This window comes from Nerophis ophidion, linkage group LG07 (assembly GCF_033978795.1).
Source record: "Nerophis ophidion isolate RoL-2023_Sa linkage group LG07, RoL_Noph_v1.0, whole genome shotgun sequence".
Lineage (NCBI taxonomy): Eukaryota > Metazoa > Chordata > Actinopteri > Syngnathiformes > Syngnathidae > Nerophis > Nerophis ophidion.
In genome coordinates, this window is record NC_084617.1 from 19,851,017 (window position 1) to 19,872,935 (window position 21,919).

Consider the following 21,919-nt stretch of genomic DNA (forward strand, 5'->3'; position numbering starts at 1 on the left):
AGCTAATAATATCCATTTGGATAGTTAGAGTTAGCCGTCATTTGGAATTTATATTCTATCATCTTTTGGACTGCTTTTATATGTGTGCACACCCTCCCTGGGTCTACTTGCTGACGACACCAGGTGAGTGACTGCCTGAAACACCGCTAATGGTTAAAAAAAAAATATATATATATACACCGTATTTCCTTGAATTGCCGCCGGGGCGCTAATTAATTTAAAACCTATTCTCACTCCTGCGCTTACCAAAGGCATGCAGTGAAAATAAGCATGCGCTAATTACTTTAAAACTTCTCACTCCGGCACTTACCAAAGGTATGCAGTAAAAATTTTTGTGTGATGTAAGCTTGGACCTTAAACCCTACTGAATAGCTCTTAATCTTCTTCCCTTTATGCGATTTCAAATTAACAGTATTGAAATCAGCCTCCTCCATTTTGAAAATTATGACAGGGGAAGTGTCACTCATGACGTCACGAGTTTGACCAGGCGGTTTTTTGCGAAGCGAGTTTGACCCGGCAGTAATTCAAGGAAGGCGCATACTATATGCCCTGCGGCAATTCAAGGAAATACAGTATTACATAAACTGTAGTTGTGGAAAATATTGACAATTTTCGACCAAATGTGTTCTGTTAAACCACTAATGCTAACACAAGCTAGCCGGTTAGGAAGTTGCAAACAGCACCTTTTTAAAGATAATAAAACCAATATAATATAGGGCAGGGGTGTCAAACGTACGGCCCGGATCAGTCCCGCTAACAGGTTTTTTTCCGGTCCGCAAGATGAGTTTAAAAAAATGTGCTGAAATTTTGGAACGAAAAACTGCTGTTCTGAATGTGTCCACTAGATGTCGCAATAGCAGTTCTTTGTAGATGATGCTACCATATGTTTAAAAAAAACAAAACATGATGTTAGTGCACCAGTCAAGGTAAATGAGCAAACTACATAAGTAACATCTTGCAATTTGATTTTTTTTTTTTGATGGATTCAAAATTAACACCAATGACATGCACCTGGAGATAGGTTGATTGGCAACACTAAAATGGTCCCTAGTGTGTGACTGTGTGTGAATGTTGTCCGTCCATCTGTGTTGGCCCTGCAATGAGGTGGCGACTTGTCCAGGGTGTACCCCGCCTTCCGCCCGATTGTAGCTGAGATAGGCATCAGCGCCCCCCCCCGCGACCCCAAAGGGAATAAGCGGTAGAAAAATAGATGGATGGATGGAGTTGAATGATGAACATCATCACTTAATTTATTCAGAAAATATAAATAATGACAAATAAAGATAGAATACTATTAGCCGCAACATTTAAGTGGAAAAAAAACCCCTAACAACATCATGGTTTGTACATTTTCAGAATGTGCTTGTTTTTTTTTTTAAACAAAACAATCTGAACTTGTCTTTATTTTTAAGTTATCGTGTCGTGATTTTACTAGTTCTGCCCACTTGGGAGAAGATTTTTGTCAATCATTACATGCCAAATCATCTGAGAACAACATCCATACTCTGGCTTTGTTGTATGGCTAAGTAATCATACTCTATGTTAGTTTGCCATAAACAAAAAATGTTCAATCATAAACATGTTTACATGAACTTAAAATGACTAATACTTAAGTAATATTGGCTACTAGTTGAGCCCAAACCAATCCGACCACGCAGTTCTTAACGTGACCTCAGGCAGCATTAATAACATTTTAGCATGCTAACTTTTTTTTGACACCTGATAACTATTAACATGCTTACATCAACATGGTACTTGACACATGATAACTATTTAGCATGCTAGCATTAAGATGCTAACTTTTTTTAGCTGATTTTGCAGTTGAACACCTGAGAGTCATACAACTTGGTACTTGACACATGCTACCTGTTAGCACGCTAACGTTATTCTAGCATGCTAACTTTTTTTGCCAATTCTACAGCCGAACACCTAAGTTATTTTTTTTGTGTGTGTCGCCTCATGATGGACATTTTTTTCCCCAAAACGTTATTTAAATAACAGTATAATACAGACATTAAAGGACTACTGAAATGAGATTTTCTTATTTAAACGGGGATAGCAGGTCCATTCTATGTGTCATACTTGATAATTTTCCGATATTGCCATATTTTTGCTGAAAGGATTTAGTAGAAAACATCAACGATAAAGTTCGCAACTTTTGGTCGCTAATAAAAAAGCCTTCCCTGTACTGGAAGTAGCAGACGATGTGCGTGTGACGTCACCGGTGTGAGGGTTCCTCACATCCTCACATTGTTTATAATGTGAGCCTCCAGCAGCAAGAGCTATTCGAACCGATAAAGCGACAATTTCCCCATTAATTTGGATGAAAGATTTGTGGATGAGGAAAGTTAGACTGAAGCACAAAAAAAAAAAAAAAAAGAAAGAAAAAGCGACGCCTCCGGGCAGCGGCAGTGTGAGCGTTTCAGATGTAATTAGACACATTTACGTGATAATTATGGAAGATCCCTTATCTGCTTAATGTTTTAATAGTGTTTTAGTGAGATTGTAAAGTCATACCTTAAAGTCGGATGGCTGCGGTGAACACCAGTGTCTCTCAGAGAAGCCGAGGAGCCAAGCTCACAGCTGCCTTTTTTGACAGCTGCTGCAGGAGGACGCATAATCCACTGATGTCTCCGGTAAGAGTCGACTTAATATCAATTTTCCCATCCAAAAACTTGCTGGTTGACGTAGACAAACATGTTCGCTTGACCGCTCTGTGTTAAAGCTTCACAACAAACAAAGAAACGGAGGCTGTGTCTCGGTTGCTAAAGGCAGCTGCAATCCACCTCTTTCCACCAACTGCATTCTAATTTGATGTCTCCATTATTAATTGAACAAATTGCAAAACATTCAGCAACACAGATGCCTAAATTACTGTGTAATTATGCGATGAAAAGAGACTACTTTTAGCCGCAAGTGGTACTGGGCTAATATGTCCCCTCCAACCCGAGACGTCACAAACACACGTCATCGTACGCGTCATCATTCCGCGACGTTTTCTACAAGAAACTCTGCGGGAATTTTAAAATTGCAATTTAGTAAACTAAAAAGGCCGGGCATGTGTTGCAATGTTAATATTTCATCATTGATATACAAACTATCAGACTGCGTGGTCGGTAGTAGTGGGTATTAGTAGGCCTTTAAACAATTCCAATGATGATAATCAAGTATTTTCATATAATAAGAAGTACCACATGTGAAATTAACCTAAAATACATAACAGAGTTACTGCATTCTGCAACTCTTGATTAAGATTACAAGAACAACTCAGTCATATAACTTAGTACTTGTCACATGCTAACTGTTAGCATGCAAACATTAGCATTTTAGCATACTAACATTAAATTGATAACTTTTTAACTATTAACTTGGTATTTCACACAATAAAGGGCTCATATATTTTTTTCATACATGTAAAACATTTCCTTGTGGTCTGCATAACACTTACGTGTTTTTTTGGTTAAAATTGTGCATTGATTAGGTTTTACGGACCGTTTTCGAGACTTTTTCTGATCAGGATGTGCCCATTTCTGGCCGGTCTTATGAACTTCCTCCACCTCGACAGCGTCTTCTCCCTGTCATCTTTCATGAAGTTTTTAGTGCTTCCATAGAGAATCTACTGACAGATATCAGTAGGAACTATACAGGTGCTGTTCATATTATTAGAATATCATGAAAAAGTTGATTTATTTCAGTAATTATATTCAGAACGTGAAACTTACATATTATATCAATTCATTACACACATAGTGATATATTTGAAATGTTTATTTCTTTAAATTTTGATGATTAGTACTGACAATTACTGGAAATCCCAAATTCAGTATCTCAGAAAATTTGAATATTAGTTACGACTAGTACCAAAAAATAATTTTTAGAAATGTGGGCCAACTAAAAAGTATGAACATGGAAAGTTTCAGCATGTACGGCAATCAATACTTAGTTGCAGCTCCTTTTGCCTGAATTGCTGCAGCAATACGGCGTGGCATGGAGTCCACCAGTCTGTTGCACTCCTCAGGTGTTAGAGAGCCCAGGTTGCTTTATTAGTGGCCTTCAGCTCTTCAGCATTGTTGGGTCTGGCATCTCGCATCTTCCGCTTCACAATACCCCATAGGTTTTCTATGGGGTTAAGGTCAGGTGAGTTTGCAGGCCAATCAAGAACAGGGATACCATGGTCCTTAAACCAGGTACTGGTAGATTTGGCACTGTGTGCAGATGCCAAGTCATGTTGGAAAATGAAATCTTCACCTCCATAAAATTGGTCCGCGGCAGGCAGCATAAAGTGTTCTAAAACTTCCTGGTAGACTGCTGCATTGACCCTAGACCTCAGGACACACAGTGGACCAACACCAGCAGATGACATGGCACCCCAGACCATTACCGATTGTGGAAATTTGACACTGGACTTCAGGCAACGTGGATTCTGTGCCTCTCCTGTCTTCCTCCAGACTCTGGGACCTTGATTTCCAAAGGAGATACAACATTTACTTTCATCTGAAAACATAACTTTGGACCACTCAGCAGCAGTCCAGTCCTTTTTGTCTTGAGCCCAGGCGAGACGCTTTCGACGTTGTCTCTTATTCAAGAGTGGCCTTACACAAGGAATGCGACAGCTGAAGCCCATCTCTTGCATATGTCGGTGCATGGTGGTTCTTGAAGAACTGACTCCAGCTGCAGTCCACTCTTTGTGGATCTCCCCCACATTTTTGAATCAGTTTTGTTTGACAATCCTCTCCAGGGCGCGGTTATTCCTCTTGCTTGTACACTTTTTTCTACCACATCTTTGTCTTCCGTTCGCCTCTCTATTAATGTGCTTGGACACAGAGCTCTGGGAACATCCAACCTCTTTGGCAATGACCTTTTGTGTCTTGCCCTCCTTCTTTAAAGTATCACAGGTCATCTTTTGGACAGTTGTCAAGTCAGCAGTCTTCCCCATGATTGTGTGTCATAAAGAATCAAAACGAGAGACCATTTAAAGGGTTTTCCAGGTGTTTTGAGTTAGTTAGCTAATTAGAGTGTGGCACCAGGTGTTTTCAATATCTGACCTTTTCACCATATTCTAATTTTCTGAGATGTTGAATTTAGGGTTTTCATTGGTTGTCAGCTATAATCATCTCCTTTTGGGCAAAAAACACTTAAAATGTATCAGTCAGTTTGGAATGAATGTATACATTCTACAAGTTTGACTCTCTAAATGGAATTAATGAAATAAATCAACTTTTTCATGATATTCTAATAATATGACCAGCACCTGTACACTAATGCAGTGGTTCTCAAATGGGGGTACGCGTACCCCAGGGGGTACTTAAAGGTATGCAAAGGGGTACCATCCATCCATCCATCCATTTCTACCGCTTATTCCCTTTTGGGGTCGCGGGGGGCGCTGGCGCCTATCTCAGCTACAATCGGGCGGAAGGCGGGGTACACCCTGGACAAGTCGCCACCTCATCGTAGGGCCAACACAGATTGACAGACAACATTCACACTCACATTCACACACTAGGGCCAATTTAGTGTTGCCAATCAACCTATCCCCAGGTGCATGTCTTTGGAGGTGGGAGGAAGCCGGAGTACCCGGAGGGAACCCACGCATTCACGGGGAGAACATGCAAACTCCACACAGAAAGATCCCGAGCCTGGATTTGAACCCAGAACTGCAGGACCTTCGTATTGTGCGGCAGACACACTAACCCCTCTGCCACCGTGAAGCCGCCAAGGGGTGCGTTAGATTTTTTTTAAATATTCTAAAAATAGCAATAATTCAAAAATCCTTTAAAAATATATTTATTGAATAATACTTCAAGAAAATATGAATGTAAGTTCATAAACTGTGTAAAGAAATGCAACAATGCAATATTCAGTGTTGACAGCTAGATTTTTTGTGGACATGTTCCATAAATATTGATGTTAAAGATTTCTTTTTTTGTGAAGAAGGGGGGCCGGAGGGTGTGTTCCAACTATCGTGGGATCACACTCCTCAGCCTTCCCGGTAAGGTTCATTCAGGTGTACTGGAGAGGAGGCTACGCCGGATAGTCGAACCTCGGATTCAGGAGGAACAGTGTGGTTTTCGTCCTGGTCGTGGAACTGTGGACCAGCTCTATACTCTCGGCAGGGTTCTTGAGGGTGCATGGGAGTTTGCCCAACCAGTCTACATGTGCTTTGTGGACTTGGAGAAGGCATTGGACCGTGTCCCTCGGGAAGTCCTGTGGGGAGTGCTCAGAGAGTATGGGGTATCGGACTGTCTTATTGTGGCGGTCCGCTCCCTGTATGATCAGTGCCAGAGCTTGGTCCGCATTGCCGGCAGTAAGTCGAACACATTTCCAGTGAGGGTTGGACTCCGCCAAGGCTGTCCTTTGTCACCGATTCTGTTCATAACTTTTATGGACAGAATTTCTAGGCGCAGTCAAGGCGTTGAGGGGTTCCTGTTTGGTGACCGCAGGATTAGGTCTCTGCTTTTTGCAGATGATGTGGTCCTGATGGCTTCATCTGACCGGGATCTTCAGCTCTCACTGGATCAGTTTGCAGCCGAGTGTGAAGCGACCGGAATGAGAATCAGCACCTCCAAGTCCGAGTCCATGGTTTTCGCCCGGAAAAGGGTGGAGTGCCATCTCCGGGTTGGGGAGGAGACCCTGCCCCAAGTGGAGGAGTTCAAGTACCTAGGAGTCTTGTTCACGAGTGGGGAAAGAGTGGATCGTGAGATCGACAGGCGGATCGGTGTGGCGTCTTCAGTAATGCGGACGTTGTACCGATCCGTTGTGGTGAAGAAGGAGCTGAGCCGGAAAGCAAAGCTCTCAATTTACCGGTCGATCTACGTTCCCACCCTCACCTATGGTCATGAGCTTTGGGTCATGACCGAAAGGATAAGATCATGGGTACAAGCGGCCGAAATGAGTTTCCTCCGCCGTGTGGCGGGGCTCTCCCATAGAGATAGGGTGAGAAGCTCTGCCATCCGGGAGGAACTCAAAGTAAAGCCGCTGCTCCTCCACATCGAAAGGAGCCAGATGAAGTGGTTCGGGCATCTGGTCAGGATGCCACCCGAACGCCTCCCTAGGGAGGTGTTTAGGGCACGTCCAACAGGTAGGAGGCCACGGGGAAGACCCAGGACACGTTGGGAAGACTATGTCTCCTGGCTGGCCTGGGAACGCCTCGGGATCCCCCGGGAAGAGCTAGACGAAGTGGCTGGGGAAAGGGAAGTCAGGGTTTCCCTGCTTAGGCTGTTACCCCCGCGACCCGACCTCGGATAAGCGGAAGAAGATGGATGGATGGATGGATGAAGAAATGTTTAGAATTAAGTTCATGAATCCAGATGGATCTCTATTACAATCCCCAAAGAGGGCACTTTAAGTTGATGATTACTTCTATGTGTAGAAATCTTTGTTTATAATTGAATCACTTGTTTATTTTTCAACAAGTTTTTAGTTATTTTTATATCTTTTTTCCAAATAGTTCAAGAAAGACCACTACAAATGAGCAATATTGTGCACTGTTATACAATTTAAAAAATCAGAAACTGATGACATAGTGCTGTATTTTACTTCTTTATCTCTTTTTTTCAACCAAAAATGCTTTGCTCTGGTTAGGGGGTACTTGAATGAATACAAATGTTCACAGGGGGTACATCACTGAAAAAGGGTTGAGAACCACTGCATTAATGTGTATTAGAAATGGCAACAGCAGAGGATGCATGTGCATATACGAGCCAGTCTGCCCCACAACAAGGGGGTGGAGTTTATTGACCACAGCGTGGACTGCAATGGCGGATTGGCGCAAGGTACTCTGGGTACATTTATGCCGTTGACAGTTTTCCCAATTTGTGATATCACATTCGTAACAGCTTGTTTGGCAGAAGTATGAAGGAAGGCAAGATTGTTTTATCAATATCTCCGCAATGCCTCCAAGTTGTGATTTCAAATTTTTGGGATATATGCAGATGTGTAAGAAAAGTTGGTTTTGCATAATAAAACTGCAGACATTAGCATGCTAACTTTTTAAAGCTAATTTTACATGCATATGCGTATGACTTGGTACTTGACGCATTCTCGATGCATGCTAACGTTAGCATTTTAGGCTTGCGCCTTGCAGAATTGCCTCGTTTAGGTTTTTTTTTCCAAGATGGCGCTGCTGTAGTGGCTGCTGTAGGCAGGAGCTCCGTGCTCTTGTGTCATCCTTTTGTGTTTCCCTCTTGTTTTCATGTGGTATTATATATTTTTTTGCATTTTGGTCCGGGACCCTTTGGGACTGTGTGACAAGGGGTGGCACTTTCGTGACCTTTGTGGTGCTTTTTTTTGTGGACTTCTGGATCTGCCTCCCGGGAGCCTTTTGGCCATGGAGACCAGCTGCAGGGTCTCTGCTACACCAGAGTCTGTTTGGATGTACTGGAGGAGATGCGGATGAGGGGACAGGACTGTGGAGCTAGCACTGAGCGCTGGGACGGAGAGGCTGGGTGAGCAGGTGTCGGACACCTCAGTCACCTTGGACGTATCCTCGCTCATCCATGCGGACTGGACACTGGCCGAGAGTGGAGTCGGCTGTCTTGGTTGCCTTGTTGGGTCTGCTTCTGTCTCTGGCCATGCTCCCTCCACCCCAGCAGACGATGGCGTGGAACACCGCAGAGGCCACCACAGTGGATATGTTTATTTTACTTTTTATTCATAGCTGTATGTAGAAGCGTCTGGTTGTATCTGCTGCTTTAATGTCTTTAATGTCCTCTGTGTTCTTTGATGTTTGATGTTTCCCTCTTACACACATGGAAGAGGGATGTGTACTATGGCTATGGGTTGTTGTATTTTTTATTTTTATTTTTTATTTTTTTATTTTTATTTTTTCCCTTGGCCTCAGTCTGCACCCCCACTCCAGGGCCTAGGCTAAGACCGATTTTTTAATTTTATTTTAATCTTCTATTTTTTTCTCCCTCCCCTCCCACCCCTCTTGTTTACCTGTATGTCATCTTTTTTGTAAGGGGCGCTGGAAGCCGGCAGACCCGTCAGCGATCCTGTTCTGTCTCCCTGTAATGTTTGTCTCATCTTGAATGGGATTGTGCTGAAAATTGTAATTTTCCTGAAGGAACTCTCCTGACGGAATAAATAAAGTACTATCTATCTATCTCTCTATTTATCTAATCAAGGATGTTTTTATTTTGTCCTTAGAATGCGGCGCCGGCCAATAAAAAACTAACTGCGGGCCTCCCTTTGGATACTCTTGCCTGATGCAAAAAATATGTCTGGTTTTTTGTGCTTATGAATAGCTCTATTATACACGGCCTGTTTTGGGAAACATCCATTGGAAGTTTGGTAAATTCATGCATTTACAAGAAACTCCACCAGGTGTCGCCACAATCTGACTGTTAGCACTTTTGCTCCCTCCATCCCTGCCCCACAGAGCCACTGAGCACAGACAATATTGTACAAAAGGAAAGGGGTTTTATTCACAGTTTGTCCCTTTTATTCATTACAGAGGAAAGGCGAGGAGGTGTCATGTAGCTTACAGAGGAAGAGGGGACAACGCCGGAAGGCGAGGAGGGGAAGCAGTCGAAGACGTTTTCTTTCGGCCTTTTTTTTCTCCTCCCCTTCTGACATGTGGTCACTTTAAGGAGACACGGCCATCATCTCTAACCTGAACACATTCTTTCTTTTTCGCTCTTATTTAGCCAAAAGGACCTCTTCAGAATGGGAATGAGGCCTTCAGGTGGTCTGCTCCCCCCCTGCCAGTGGGCTCCCGTTTCAGCGAGAAGGCCCCTGGATGGAGGTGAGTGGACGCAAAGACAGAAAGATGGTGAAATGAGGTCACGCTGTCGTTTTATTGAAAAGCATCCCCTGTTCCCCGTAAGCCAACACAGACATCCCGCGAGCCCCGCGGGGCGCGTCGAGCTGGACAAGTCTTTGCTTTGAACCAGAGCGGTGGCAGTGGAGGGGTGGGCGCCCCACGGGTCTACACGGAGGGCGGAACGGAGGGGAGGAGGAAGATAGGAAGGAAGGGGAGAAAGGGCAGAAAAAGCGAAGGGATAGTCGTCTTTCTTCTGGTCTTCTCTTTCTTTACTCCTCCTTCTCCTCTCCGTGTGTGATGACGTAGCAGATGTTCTTGTAGTCCACGTTGCCCGCGACATCTGGGGGAAAGGCGGCCCACATGTTCTTGATCTGAGGAACCAAAAAGAGGGGTTTTTAATACTTTTAGATTAGGGATGTTCCCATCAGGGTTTTATGCATTTGCAAAAACGCAAACTGTAACCTGCTATTGGTCTCAACAACAACAAAAAGTCTCATTTAAAACATATGTATGCACGTACAACACTTAAAACCTTTAGCATAAGACACAGTTGTTATTTTTTTATATTTTTTTATTTTTATTAGTACAAATCAAATACATTTCTAAATTATTTATGAAGACATTAATTATTGTTTATTTATAATAATTATTTCTTTACTATGTCTTTTTTTATTTTCTCATTTATTTAGTTACAGATTGAGTACAAACAAATAGTATGAAAAGGGGTAAGATTAATTAGGTTCTGCTTCCTTCTCCTCCTTTTCAGAGATGCTGGCATGAGAAATTGTAAATATTGTGATTTTATGCATGTTCAAAATGACGCATAACCATGTTACCGATAACGACCACATGTATTGACTTGAACCATTTTTCAATGTACTTCTATCAACACAATATTCAAGCATGTTCCTTATTCTCTTTTATTACATTATAATTGTTTGATTAAAACAAAGTCAGCAGGATACAATTTATTAAACAAAAGCATAAACTATTCTTTTAAATAATTTGTTTGACCCATCACCCTTGATCATCCCCTGGGAGGTGAGGGGAGCAGTGGGCAGCAGCGGTGGTCGCGCCCGGGAATCATTTTTGGGGATTTAACCCCCAATTCCAACCCTGAATGCTGTGTGCCAAGCAGGGAGGTAATGGGTCCCATTTTTATAGTCTTTGGTATGACTCGCCCGGGGTTTGAACTCACAACCTTCCGATCTGAGAGCGGACACTCTAACTAACTGTTAATGATCTACGTATTAATTTCCAAACTTCCATCTAGGCTTCTTGAACTTAACTAAGCACATATGTCTTCTCTTGTTTTAAGCTATCTTAGCAATAAGCATGCCTGCACTTGGCTTACTCGGTGTATATAGTGTTCAGCCTTTTCCTCCAGTGATCAAATTATTTGCACCAGTGGAAGTGATTTAGTGTATAGAGACACGTATTAGCTCCTAGCTTGTCAGCCCGGGGACAAAAATAAATACAAGGATCGGCGTTTGTGATTGGCATTAATGAAAAATGGCGATCACATACTTTTTAATGAAAATCGTCCGACACTGATCGGCACATCACTAGTTGATACACTAAATGCTAACAAGGAATATAGGCGGAAAATTTACCTCCTCCTTGGAGAACCTGTCGCACTGAGTGGTCAGGAGCTCCTCCAGGCTGAGGATACAGAAAATGTATTAAATATTCCACACTCACAAAATGCAGTTCAATAATAGATGGATTGTACACAAAAAAAAAAAATATGTCCAATGAAAAGCACATATGACAAAATGTGGGAAAAACCACAGTGACAGTGAATCCCTGGACATTCGCAGGTTTTTTAGATTATTTTTTGTTTCGTTATTGATAGTTTCTCCAAAATTATGCAGTCTAATGCTTCATTGATCATTTTGTTTTACAATTACAATTTGAAAATGTGCGTGACTTCCTAATGCGAATATCTGTGCTTTCCATTAGATCAGGGGTGTCCAAAATAAGGCCCAAGGGTCATTTGTGTCCCAAAGCTGCTTTTTTGAAGGCCCGTGCCACTTTCTAAAAATACTGTTTAAAAAACCTAAAACCTAAAAAAGTGGAACAAAAAAGCTTACAGGTGAAATGTAAAGTTTGCAATGTTGACTCTAATAACACATATCTGCATTACAGGCTGTCTTTCCCTCAAAGCTATCATTGCTCAAAAAATAATAAACAATCATTATTGACCATTTACAGGGTCCAATTGCTTCACAACAAATATTACACTTTGAAATATTGTTTTAGCGAAAATATTCCATATTGTGTGTTTGCGATAAAGGGCATTAAAAAAAAAGAAAAGAAGTACAACCGGCGGATAGATTTTAAGTGGATTTTAAATGTAAGCGTTAAAAGTAAAAAAAAAAATTTTATGTGATATATTTTTAACACTTTTATGAGTGAGGCCCTTGTGGATCTTTGAGAATTTTAATGGGATATATTTTAAATTGTCATTGCTTAAAAAATAATAATGAATCAAAATCATTGTTGTTATGAATTATTGACATTATTCACATCAAATATTACACTTAAAAATATTTTTGCAGGAACTATTGCATATTTTGTGTTTGCTATAAAAAAAACAAAACAAGTTTTCCATGATAAAAAGGCATAAAACAAAAAAATAACATTTAAAAAAAATTCATACAAAATATAATGGACGGCTGAATCTGTAGTTGATCAACAGATTTAACCATTGAAAACCAAAAAATTACTAATATTTTTGACTTATTTTCAACAGTTATGAGTGGGGGCACTTTTGGATCCCAGAAAATTTAGTGGGATTTTTTGTTACTGTCAAATCAAAATCATCGTTGTTATGAATTATTGAACTAGTCAAGGCTGCAATTACTTCACATCAAATATTATACTTACAATTTTTTTGGGGGAGGGAATATTGCATATTTGTTGTTTTTGCCATAAAAAAAAAAAAAGGTTTTGCACACCCCCGTACTAGACGTGACAATTCATCACGTGGAAGTGCAGTGAAAAATCCAAACTCACAACTGCTTCTTGATGGTTCCGGTACCCTCGGGGTCCAGGACCTTGAAGGCGCTAAGAATGACGTCCTCGGGGTCAGCGCCTGTGAGAAGACATTTAATTTGAAAGGCGGAGTGTAAAAGTAGCAATGTAGAGCGACGCCTCACCCTTCAGCTTCTCTCCGAACATGTTGAGGAAGACGGTGAAGTTGATGGGGCCGCTGGCCTCCTTGATCATGGCCTCCAGCTCCTCATTCTTCACGTTCAGCTGGCCTGGAGACACAAAATGGCTTCAGTCTCAGGGACTGAGAGACGCGTGTGCTCGTGACTCACCCATGGAGGCCAGCACGTCCCTCAAGTCATCTTTGCTGATGATGCCGTCCCTGTTCTGGTCGATGATTGTGAAGGCCTGCCAGGGGGACAAGAAGGAAATTAGTTTGAAGCCATTTTGAAAAGTAAAACCAGTCGCATGCTTGTCAAGAAGAGTATCTGATGACTTGAGACGAAGGGCTCTTACGGTAATTACATTCCTAAAAAGCGCCTGCATCAGTGCCGGCTTTCCTTACGAGTTAATTTGGGATCGTGAGGGAACAGCTGTGTGATCCATCTTCTCAGCTTTGACGCCATCCTGGACGCACGGCTCGCTTTTTTGTGTCGCGCCGATCATTCCCAGGCTGGGACGGGTCTGGCAGCGCACACGGCCTCATCAGACTACCTCACGCTGACCCTACTGACCCCCAGAAGGCCCTAAAAGTCGCTAATAGCCTCTCTTGAGATCTTATTGAGGAGAATGAGGGTATGGGGGGGGGGCTGCTTGAGTGACTGTGGTATGGTGGAGGTGAAAGGTCACAAAAACAGAGAGTTGGTGTGAGATTTTCCATCTCCATGCCAAGCCTGTTGTAGTGTCGGGGACAAAACGGCAACTGCTGTGAAAGTGGATCGGATCAAAGCGACTAACTAATTCTGTTGAGGCCGGAAACAAAGTAAGCTGGGCTTCTATTGGCTGTTTTGGGGTGTGGGGGTGGAGCGTGGGGGGTCGTCTCACCTCCTTGTACTCCTGGATCTGGCTCTGCTCGAACATGGAGAAGACGTTGGAGGAACCTCCGCCTCCTGCTGCCTGCCTCCTCTTTGCCTTCTTGGGTGCCTACACACACACACACACACACGCACACACACACACACACACACACACACACATGATTTCATCAGTTAGTTCATTAATCAGCTCATTAGTCGACCACCTCAATGCCTCCACTTCTACTTAATCACATGCAACATTTACGTTTGCTTACTCATTTACTTCAATGTATTTACTTTTGCATACGCACGTACTTGCCTACTTATTTACTTACTTGTCTTCTTCTTCTTTCGCACATTTTTATTGTCATATTTTACTGACCAGTGCTTTTTTTCTTGACTTGTATTTTCTTTCTTGCTGTTTGTATCCTTCATTTAATTGATTTTCTTATTTTAGTTTCTTACTTACAGTATTTACTTCCAGCACGTCTTAATGATCCGTTTTCTTCTTCCTTATTTGCACACATGTATCTTACATTTATTTTTATATTTTTACTTTCTACTTTTTGTCATACTTTACTAACTTGTCCTTATTTCCTTGATTTCTTTGTTGTATTGTTGCTTGTCTTGAATTATTTGTCTCACTTTTCCTTACTTATTCATTACTTATTAAATCTCTCCTCTCTTTCGTTCTCACTTGCGCACATATTTCCTTTCTTATTCGCTTTTCTCATTTACTTGTCTGAAATAAATGTTCTTACTTTTGCTTATTTACCACCTACTTATTTACTTATTTGTTACTTATTTGTTGCCGTCTTAATTTTGTTTTTATTTGCACACTTATTTCCTTTCTTTCTCACTTTACTTGTTGTTTGTTTACCTAATCATTTGCGTCTTTTTTAATCGATTTTCTAATTTATGCTTACTTATATTGTAACTTCTTTTATTTACTATTAATTCTCTCCTTTCTTCATCCTTATTTGTGCACATATTTATTTTCTTACTCACTTTATGTATTGACTTGTCTTTAACCTATTTTCTTACTTTAGCTTTCTCACCTGCTACTTATTTGTTACTTATTACTTGTGACCTTCTTTTTGTGCATATTTGCTCACCTACTTCTTATCATACTTGCTTTACTTGTTTGCTTACTAATTCATTTGCGTCTTTAATCAATTTTCTTACTTTACTTTGTTATCAGCACACTTATTTCCTGTCATCCTCACCTACTTGTTTACTTGCATCGTTAATTGATTTCCTTACTTTTACAACCTTACACTCTTACTTATTCCTTCTCTTCTTCCTTATTTGAGTACTGACACATACTTATTTCTCTTGTTTGCGTACTTACATGCTAATGTATTTACTTTAACATCCTTATTCACAAACTTGTTACCAATTTCTTTCCTTTCCTTCCGTAATTGCTCTTGTTTATAGTTTCATGTTTTTCTGAAAGCAATTCAACTTCAGCTAATTGCTGTGTCTGCGACATTGATTGCTTTAACACCAACATCAGCGTTCACGATGAAAACTGTTGGCAATCGGAGCGTACGTACCAACACAGTGCATTTATTTGCACTCGGTCTTAAAAATGCAACGTCACGAAAGCATCCTCACTCGGGTATTCCAAGGCATAGCATAACCAAAAAGAATGGGGATCCGTCGGCAAAGCGCAGTGAGTCCACCTCGGGTTTAAGGATGCTACTCACCATCTCGAGAAGCTTTGATCGGAGGTTGGGACGATGAAGAAAGAGAGGAGAGGGTGAAGCCGCATTTGTCTGCCGCCCTCGGGGGGCTTATATAGCCCTCGGCCTCCTGGTCTAACTTTAGCCACAGCCTCAAGTTTGGATGGGGGATCAAAACGAGCGAGAGGGGAGGATGCTTAGGGATGAGCGGGTGGCAAACGCGAAGGAGACAGAATGGCGGGGACGGCTTCTCCCCTTACAGGAGATCAGAAATAGACCCAAGAGTCTTGGAATTAAGTAAACCCGATAGCGGCGGGGACCACGCTGTCAGGTTTTGCAGTCCCACGTGGACTAATAAGGACATTGAGGACATGGATGCTTGGTGAACCAGTGGAGAGTATCCCTCCACCCTCCTTGTGTTAGACTCGCCGGCCGCTCGCACGCTGGCTTTATTTTTGGGTCTTCTGCGGACGATCGAAGACTGAGACGCAAGCATACGAGTGACGCAGCTCTTACCGTGTATATGCACAGGCATACAAGTATAACATTTATTAATATATCGATTGGTGTTGTATTTATGAAGACAATCATCTCTGACGTGTGTTTCTGTCAAGCCTCCACAAGAATGAGAGTGAAAGGATTGAAGAGTAACAACCAGAAATATAGATTTAAAGCCCCTCACATTATTCATAAAATAATTAATCACTTCATATTCCAAGACATTTTACATATTTCTTTTTTAGGGATTCGACTAACATCGATTGGCATTTGAGGACTGATCGGCATCACCATTACATGAATATATATACTGCATATAAATAGTGTGTGCATGCCTGCAAGTGTATATGTGTCTGTCCACACATATAGGCCTCTAAATGTACATACAGTATACATATATATATATATATATATGTGTGTGTACGTATCCATGTTTATGTATACATATACATGGATATGTATATGCAGTATATATATGTAAACATGTACATGTATGTGTACGTATACATGTATATGTATACCTACATATCCATGTATATGTATACATACATGTATGTGTGTGTGTGTATATATGTATATGTTCATGCAAATAGGTGTACCTATGTATGAATATACAGACACACACATACATACACACACATTCATAAATATATATATATATATATATATATACATATATATAGAGAGAGAGAGAGAGAGAGAGAGAGAGAGAGAGAGAGAGAGAGAGAGAGCTAGTACTTTATTTATTCCTTTAGGAGAGTTCCTTCAGGAAAATTAAAAGTAAGAAAAGAAAGAAAATATAAACACATCTATGATGTATGTGTGTATATTTGTGTGTACATATATATACATGTGTATATATATATATATATATATATATATATATATATATATATATATATACGTATGTACTGTATGTATGTGTGTGTATATATGTATATGTCCATGCAAATAGGTGTACCTATGTATGAATATACAGACACACACATACATACACACACATTCATATATATATATATATATATATATATATATATATATATAGATAGTACTTTATTTATTCCTTCAGGAGAGTTCCTTCAGGAAAATTAAAAGTAAGAAAAGAAAGAAAATATAAACACATCTATAATGTATGTGTGTATATTTGTGTGTACACATATATACATGTATATATATATATATATATATATATATAAATATACGTATGTACTGTATGTATGTGTGTGTATATATATATATATATATAGTGTTTGTATACATGTGTGCACTAATATATACACATTAATATATACACCTTTTTGTGCGGGTATACATACATATATATATATATATATATATATATATATATATGTGTGTGTGTGTGTGTGTGTATTTGTACAGTATGCTGTATAAGTATTTTATATGTAGGTATGTATGTATATATAGTATACTATATGTATACATACAGTTTATGTGTGTGTGTGTGTATATGTATATATATATATGTATATATATATATATATATGTGTGTGTGTGTATATATATATATATATATATATATATATATAATGTGTGTGTATATATTATTGTGTTTGTATATATACATCTACATATATGTATATATACATATATATGTATATATATACATATATAGATATATATATATATATATATATATATACAGTCGCGATCAAAAGTTTACATACACTTGTAAAGAACATAATGTCATGGCTGTCTTGAGTTTCCAATAATTTCTACAACACTTATTTTTTGTAATAGAGTGATTGGAGCACATATTTGTTGGTCACAAAAAACATTCATGAAGTTTGGTTATTTTTATGAATTCATTATGGGTCTACTGAAAATGTGACCAAATCTGCTGGGTCAAAAGTATATGTACAGCAATGTTAATATTTAGTTGCATGTCCTTTGGCAAGTTTCACTGCAATATAGCGCTTTTGAGGGCATCCAAGCTTCTGGTTGAATTTTTGACCACTCCTCTTGACAGCTAAATTTGTTGGTTGTCTGACATGGACCTGTTTCTTCAGCATTGTCCACACGTTTAAGTCAGGACTTTGGGAAGGCCATTCCAAAACCTTAATTCTAGCCGGATTTAGACATTCCTTTACCACTTTTGATGTGTATTTGGGCTCATTGTCCTGTTGGAACACCCAACTGTGCCCAAGACCCAATCTCCGGGCTGATGATTTTAGGTTGTCCTGAAGAATTTGGAGGTAATCCTCCTTTTTCATTGTCACATTTACTCTCTGTAAAGCACCAGTTCCATTGGCAGAAAAACAGGCCCAGAGCATAATACTACCACTACCATGCTTGACGGTATGATTGGTGTTCCTGGGATTAAAGGCCTCACCTTTTGTCCTCCAAACATTTTGCTGGGTATTGTGGCCAAACAGCCCAATTTTTGTTTCATTTGACATCACATGGATAAAAATAAGACCTTCTGGAGGAAAGTTCTGTGGTCAGATGAAACAAAAATTGTCAAGAGGAGTGGTCAAAAATTCAACCAGAAGCTTGTGGATGCCTACCAAAAGCGCCTCATGGCCGTGAAATTTGCCAAGGGACATGGAACCAAATATTAACATTTCTGTATGTATTCTTTTGACCAAGCAGATTTGTTCACATTTTCAGTAGACCTATAATAAAATCAGAAAAAAATAAAAACTTCCTGATTTTTTTTTGTGACCAACAAATATGTGCTCCAATCATGCTATCACAAAAAAATAAGATTTGTAGAAACTAGTGGAAACTCAAGACATCCATGAAATTGTATTCTTTACAAGTGTATAAAAACTTTTGACCACGACTACACATATATATATATATATATATATATATATATATATATATATATATATATATATATATATAGTATGCTGTATATCTATATACATCTACATATAGATGTATATTTAGATGTATATATATATATATCTAAAATGTATATATATATATATATATATATATATATATATATATATATATAAAATGTATACACACACATACAGACAATTGATGTCTGAATAGTATTTAATTTAAAATGGTCCTTTTATGAATTCCATCCATCCATTTTCTACCGCTTATTCCCTTTGGGGTCGCGGAGGGCGCTGGTGCCTATCTCAGCTACAATCGGGCGGAAGGTGGGGTACATATGGACAAGTCGCCACCTCATCGCCCAACACAGACAACATTCACACTCACATTCACACACTAGGGCCAATTTAGTGTTGCCAATCAACCTATCCCCAGGTGCATGTCTTTGGAAGTGGGAGGAAGCCGGGGTACCAGGAGGGAACCCACGCGTTCACGGGGAGAACATATAAAGTCCACACAGAAAGATCCCGAGCCCGGGATTGAACCCTGACTACTCAGGACCTTTGTATTGTGAGGCAGACACACTAACCCCTTTTCCACCGTGAAGCGCCTTTTATGAATTCAATTGAATAAAAAAAACAAAAAAGAAATAATAAGAATGGAAGACTTAAAACATTTTTACACAAAAAATATATTAAAAAATATAACAAAAAGAAATGCATAAACTAGTGAATAGTATGTTTTATGTAAAGAATTATTATCAGTACATCCATCCATTTCCTACCGCTTATTCCCTTCGGGGTTGCGGGGGGCGCTGTACATAAATCAAATATTCATGGAGAAACTGGTTCTTCTTTCTGTAATATTTGAGATGCATTAAAAAAAATGATGCAGCTGAGATAGGTTCCAGCAGCACCCCAAAAGTCCCACCGCCCCCCCAGCCGCCCCCGCGGCTCCAAAAGGGACAAGCGGTAGAAAATGGATGAATGGAATAATGATTCAATCATGTGGTTCAGTGATTTATGACACGCCATGAAAGACGCAAGTAAACGCACCATTAACATCTGACCCGGGCCTGGTGTGCGTATGTAAAGGTGTGTGTGTGTCTAAAGGTGTGAGTTAGCTGCTTGCTTTTGACCCCAACAGCATTTTTGCACCTGTTTGCCCCTCTGCCCCCACTAGGTGAAATATTAGGGGATTACTTGGCACGGCCGCGGCAGCAGACGTTCTCAAGAGATCGGGGACAGCTGTGGGCGACACAAATAGCAAAAATAAACTTGACCCTCTGCCAAAGCAGGATGGGCTTCGCTGCAAAAATACAACTCCCCTTTAATTGCCTTTTATTTTGTAATTTTTTGTGTCCATATTTACCTTGCCGCTAATCTGCGCTGATTTCATTAGCGTTTCTTTTGGCTGAGTTTTTTATAGGCTGTTTATGTTTCCACGCGTCTTTCTCACCTTTCAGCCGCGGTCACTAGTATGGTTCGTTTATGACGGGCCATCACTGTGCATGTGTGGCTGCTGATCTTTGACCTCACGCTCACCGCCTTGTTGGAGGAATGACACATGTCACTCATACTACATGACCTTTGCCATGCTGTTGTCTCGCCTCTTGCCCATACAAATGCTGTAAAACTTTTGCTTGCATGGCACTAAAAGTCTGAAAGTTTTAGATAGAGCCAAAAATGTGCCTCCTTGTGCAAACCATGTCTATGTGTACGAACTTCTCATTCATTCATTTTGTGTTGCGCCTGCAGACAAAAAGCAGGGCGCAACATTTTATTGAGAAGATGGAGCACATTACAGTACAATACTAGTCACTACTCAGCCCGTCAGGGTGTGTGGTTTTTTTTTTCAGTTTTTCTCCTATGACAAGTTTCTGACTCAAAATTTGGGGACCCTGAAGGGGCTTAGTCAAGTTTGTTTTTATAAATAACTCATACATTATTATCTTTTATTTTACTTGGGGATGCAGACGGGTGTCAGTCATGAAAATGTTTTAAATCTTTTTTACATTTTTTGTTTTTTATTTGGGGAATCAGAAGGGTCTTAGTCATAATGTTATAAATAAGTAATATATATACATGGCGACTTGTCCAGGGTGTACCCCGCCTTCCGCCCTATTGTAGCTGAGATAGGCGCCAGCGCCCCCTGCGACCCCGAAAGGGAATAAGCGGTAGAAAAATGGATGGATGGATATACATACATATATATACAGACATATATATATATATATATATATATATATATATATACACACATATATATGGAAAAAATCGATTCGAATACAAAAAGAATACGTTGTGCGATTCAGAATCGATTCTCATTTTTAAAAAATAATTTTTATTTTTTTTATAAATCCAACAAACCACTACACAGCAATACCATAACAATGCAATCCAATTCCAAAACCAAACCTGACCCAGCAACACTCAGAATTGCAATAAACAGAGCAATTGAGAAGACACAAACATGACACAGAACAAACCAAAAGTAGTGAAACAAAAATGAATATTATCAACAACAGTATCAATATTAGTTATAATTTCAGCATAGCAGTAGTTAAAAATCCCTCATTGACATTATCATTAGACATTTGTAAAAATTAAAAAAAAGAAAAAGTGTCACACTTGCATCGCATCTCATAAGCTTGACAACACACTGTGTCCAATATTTCCACAAAGATAAAATAAGTCATATTTTTGGTCCGTTTAGTAGTTAAAACCAATTTACATTATTGCAATCAGTTGATAAAACATTGTCCTTTACAATTATAAAAGCTTTTTTTTTTTTGTTATTTACTACTCTGCTTGCATGTCAGCAGACTGAGGTAGATCCAGCTGAAATCCTATGTATTGAATGAATACAGAATTGTTTTGAATCGGAAAAATATCGTTTTTGAATAGAGAGTCAAATCGAATCGAAAAAAATCGATATATTATCGAATCGTGACCCTAAGAATCGATATTGAATTGAATCGTGGGACACCCAAAGATTCACAGCCCTAATTGATTTTGATGAATTATTATTTTTTGAGCAAAAAACAGTCTGCATGGCAGCTTTGTGTTTGGTCAACATTGCTACTTTTTCCCTTTAAATTACACTTGCTTGCTCTTTAATTCCACTTTTTAATGTTATTTTTATAATAGCAT

General features: G+C 39.7%; 1 protein-coding gene across 1 annotated transcript; it reads right to left on the bottom strand.

The window, feature by feature from the left end:
* Positions 1-9,400: 9,400 nt before the first annotated feature.
* Positions 9,401-15,641, bottom strand: mylpfa (myosin light chain, phosphorylatable, fast skeletal muscle a). Its single transcript, XM_061905547.1, has 7 exons — positions 15,483-15,641; positions 13,802-13,900; positions 13,090-13,165; positions 12,925-13,029; positions 12,782-12,860; positions 11,377-11,425; positions 9,401-10,134 (listed from the first exon to the last, which is right to left on the bottom strand). Exons 1-7 carry the CDS (start codon positions 15,483-15,485, stop codon positions 10,033-10,035), a joined length of 513 nt encoding a protein of 170 aa, XP_061761531.1. The 5' UTR covers positions 15,486-15,641; the 3' UTR covers positions 9,401-10,032.
* Between the last annotated feature and the right edge of the window lie 6,278 nt (positions 15,642-21,919).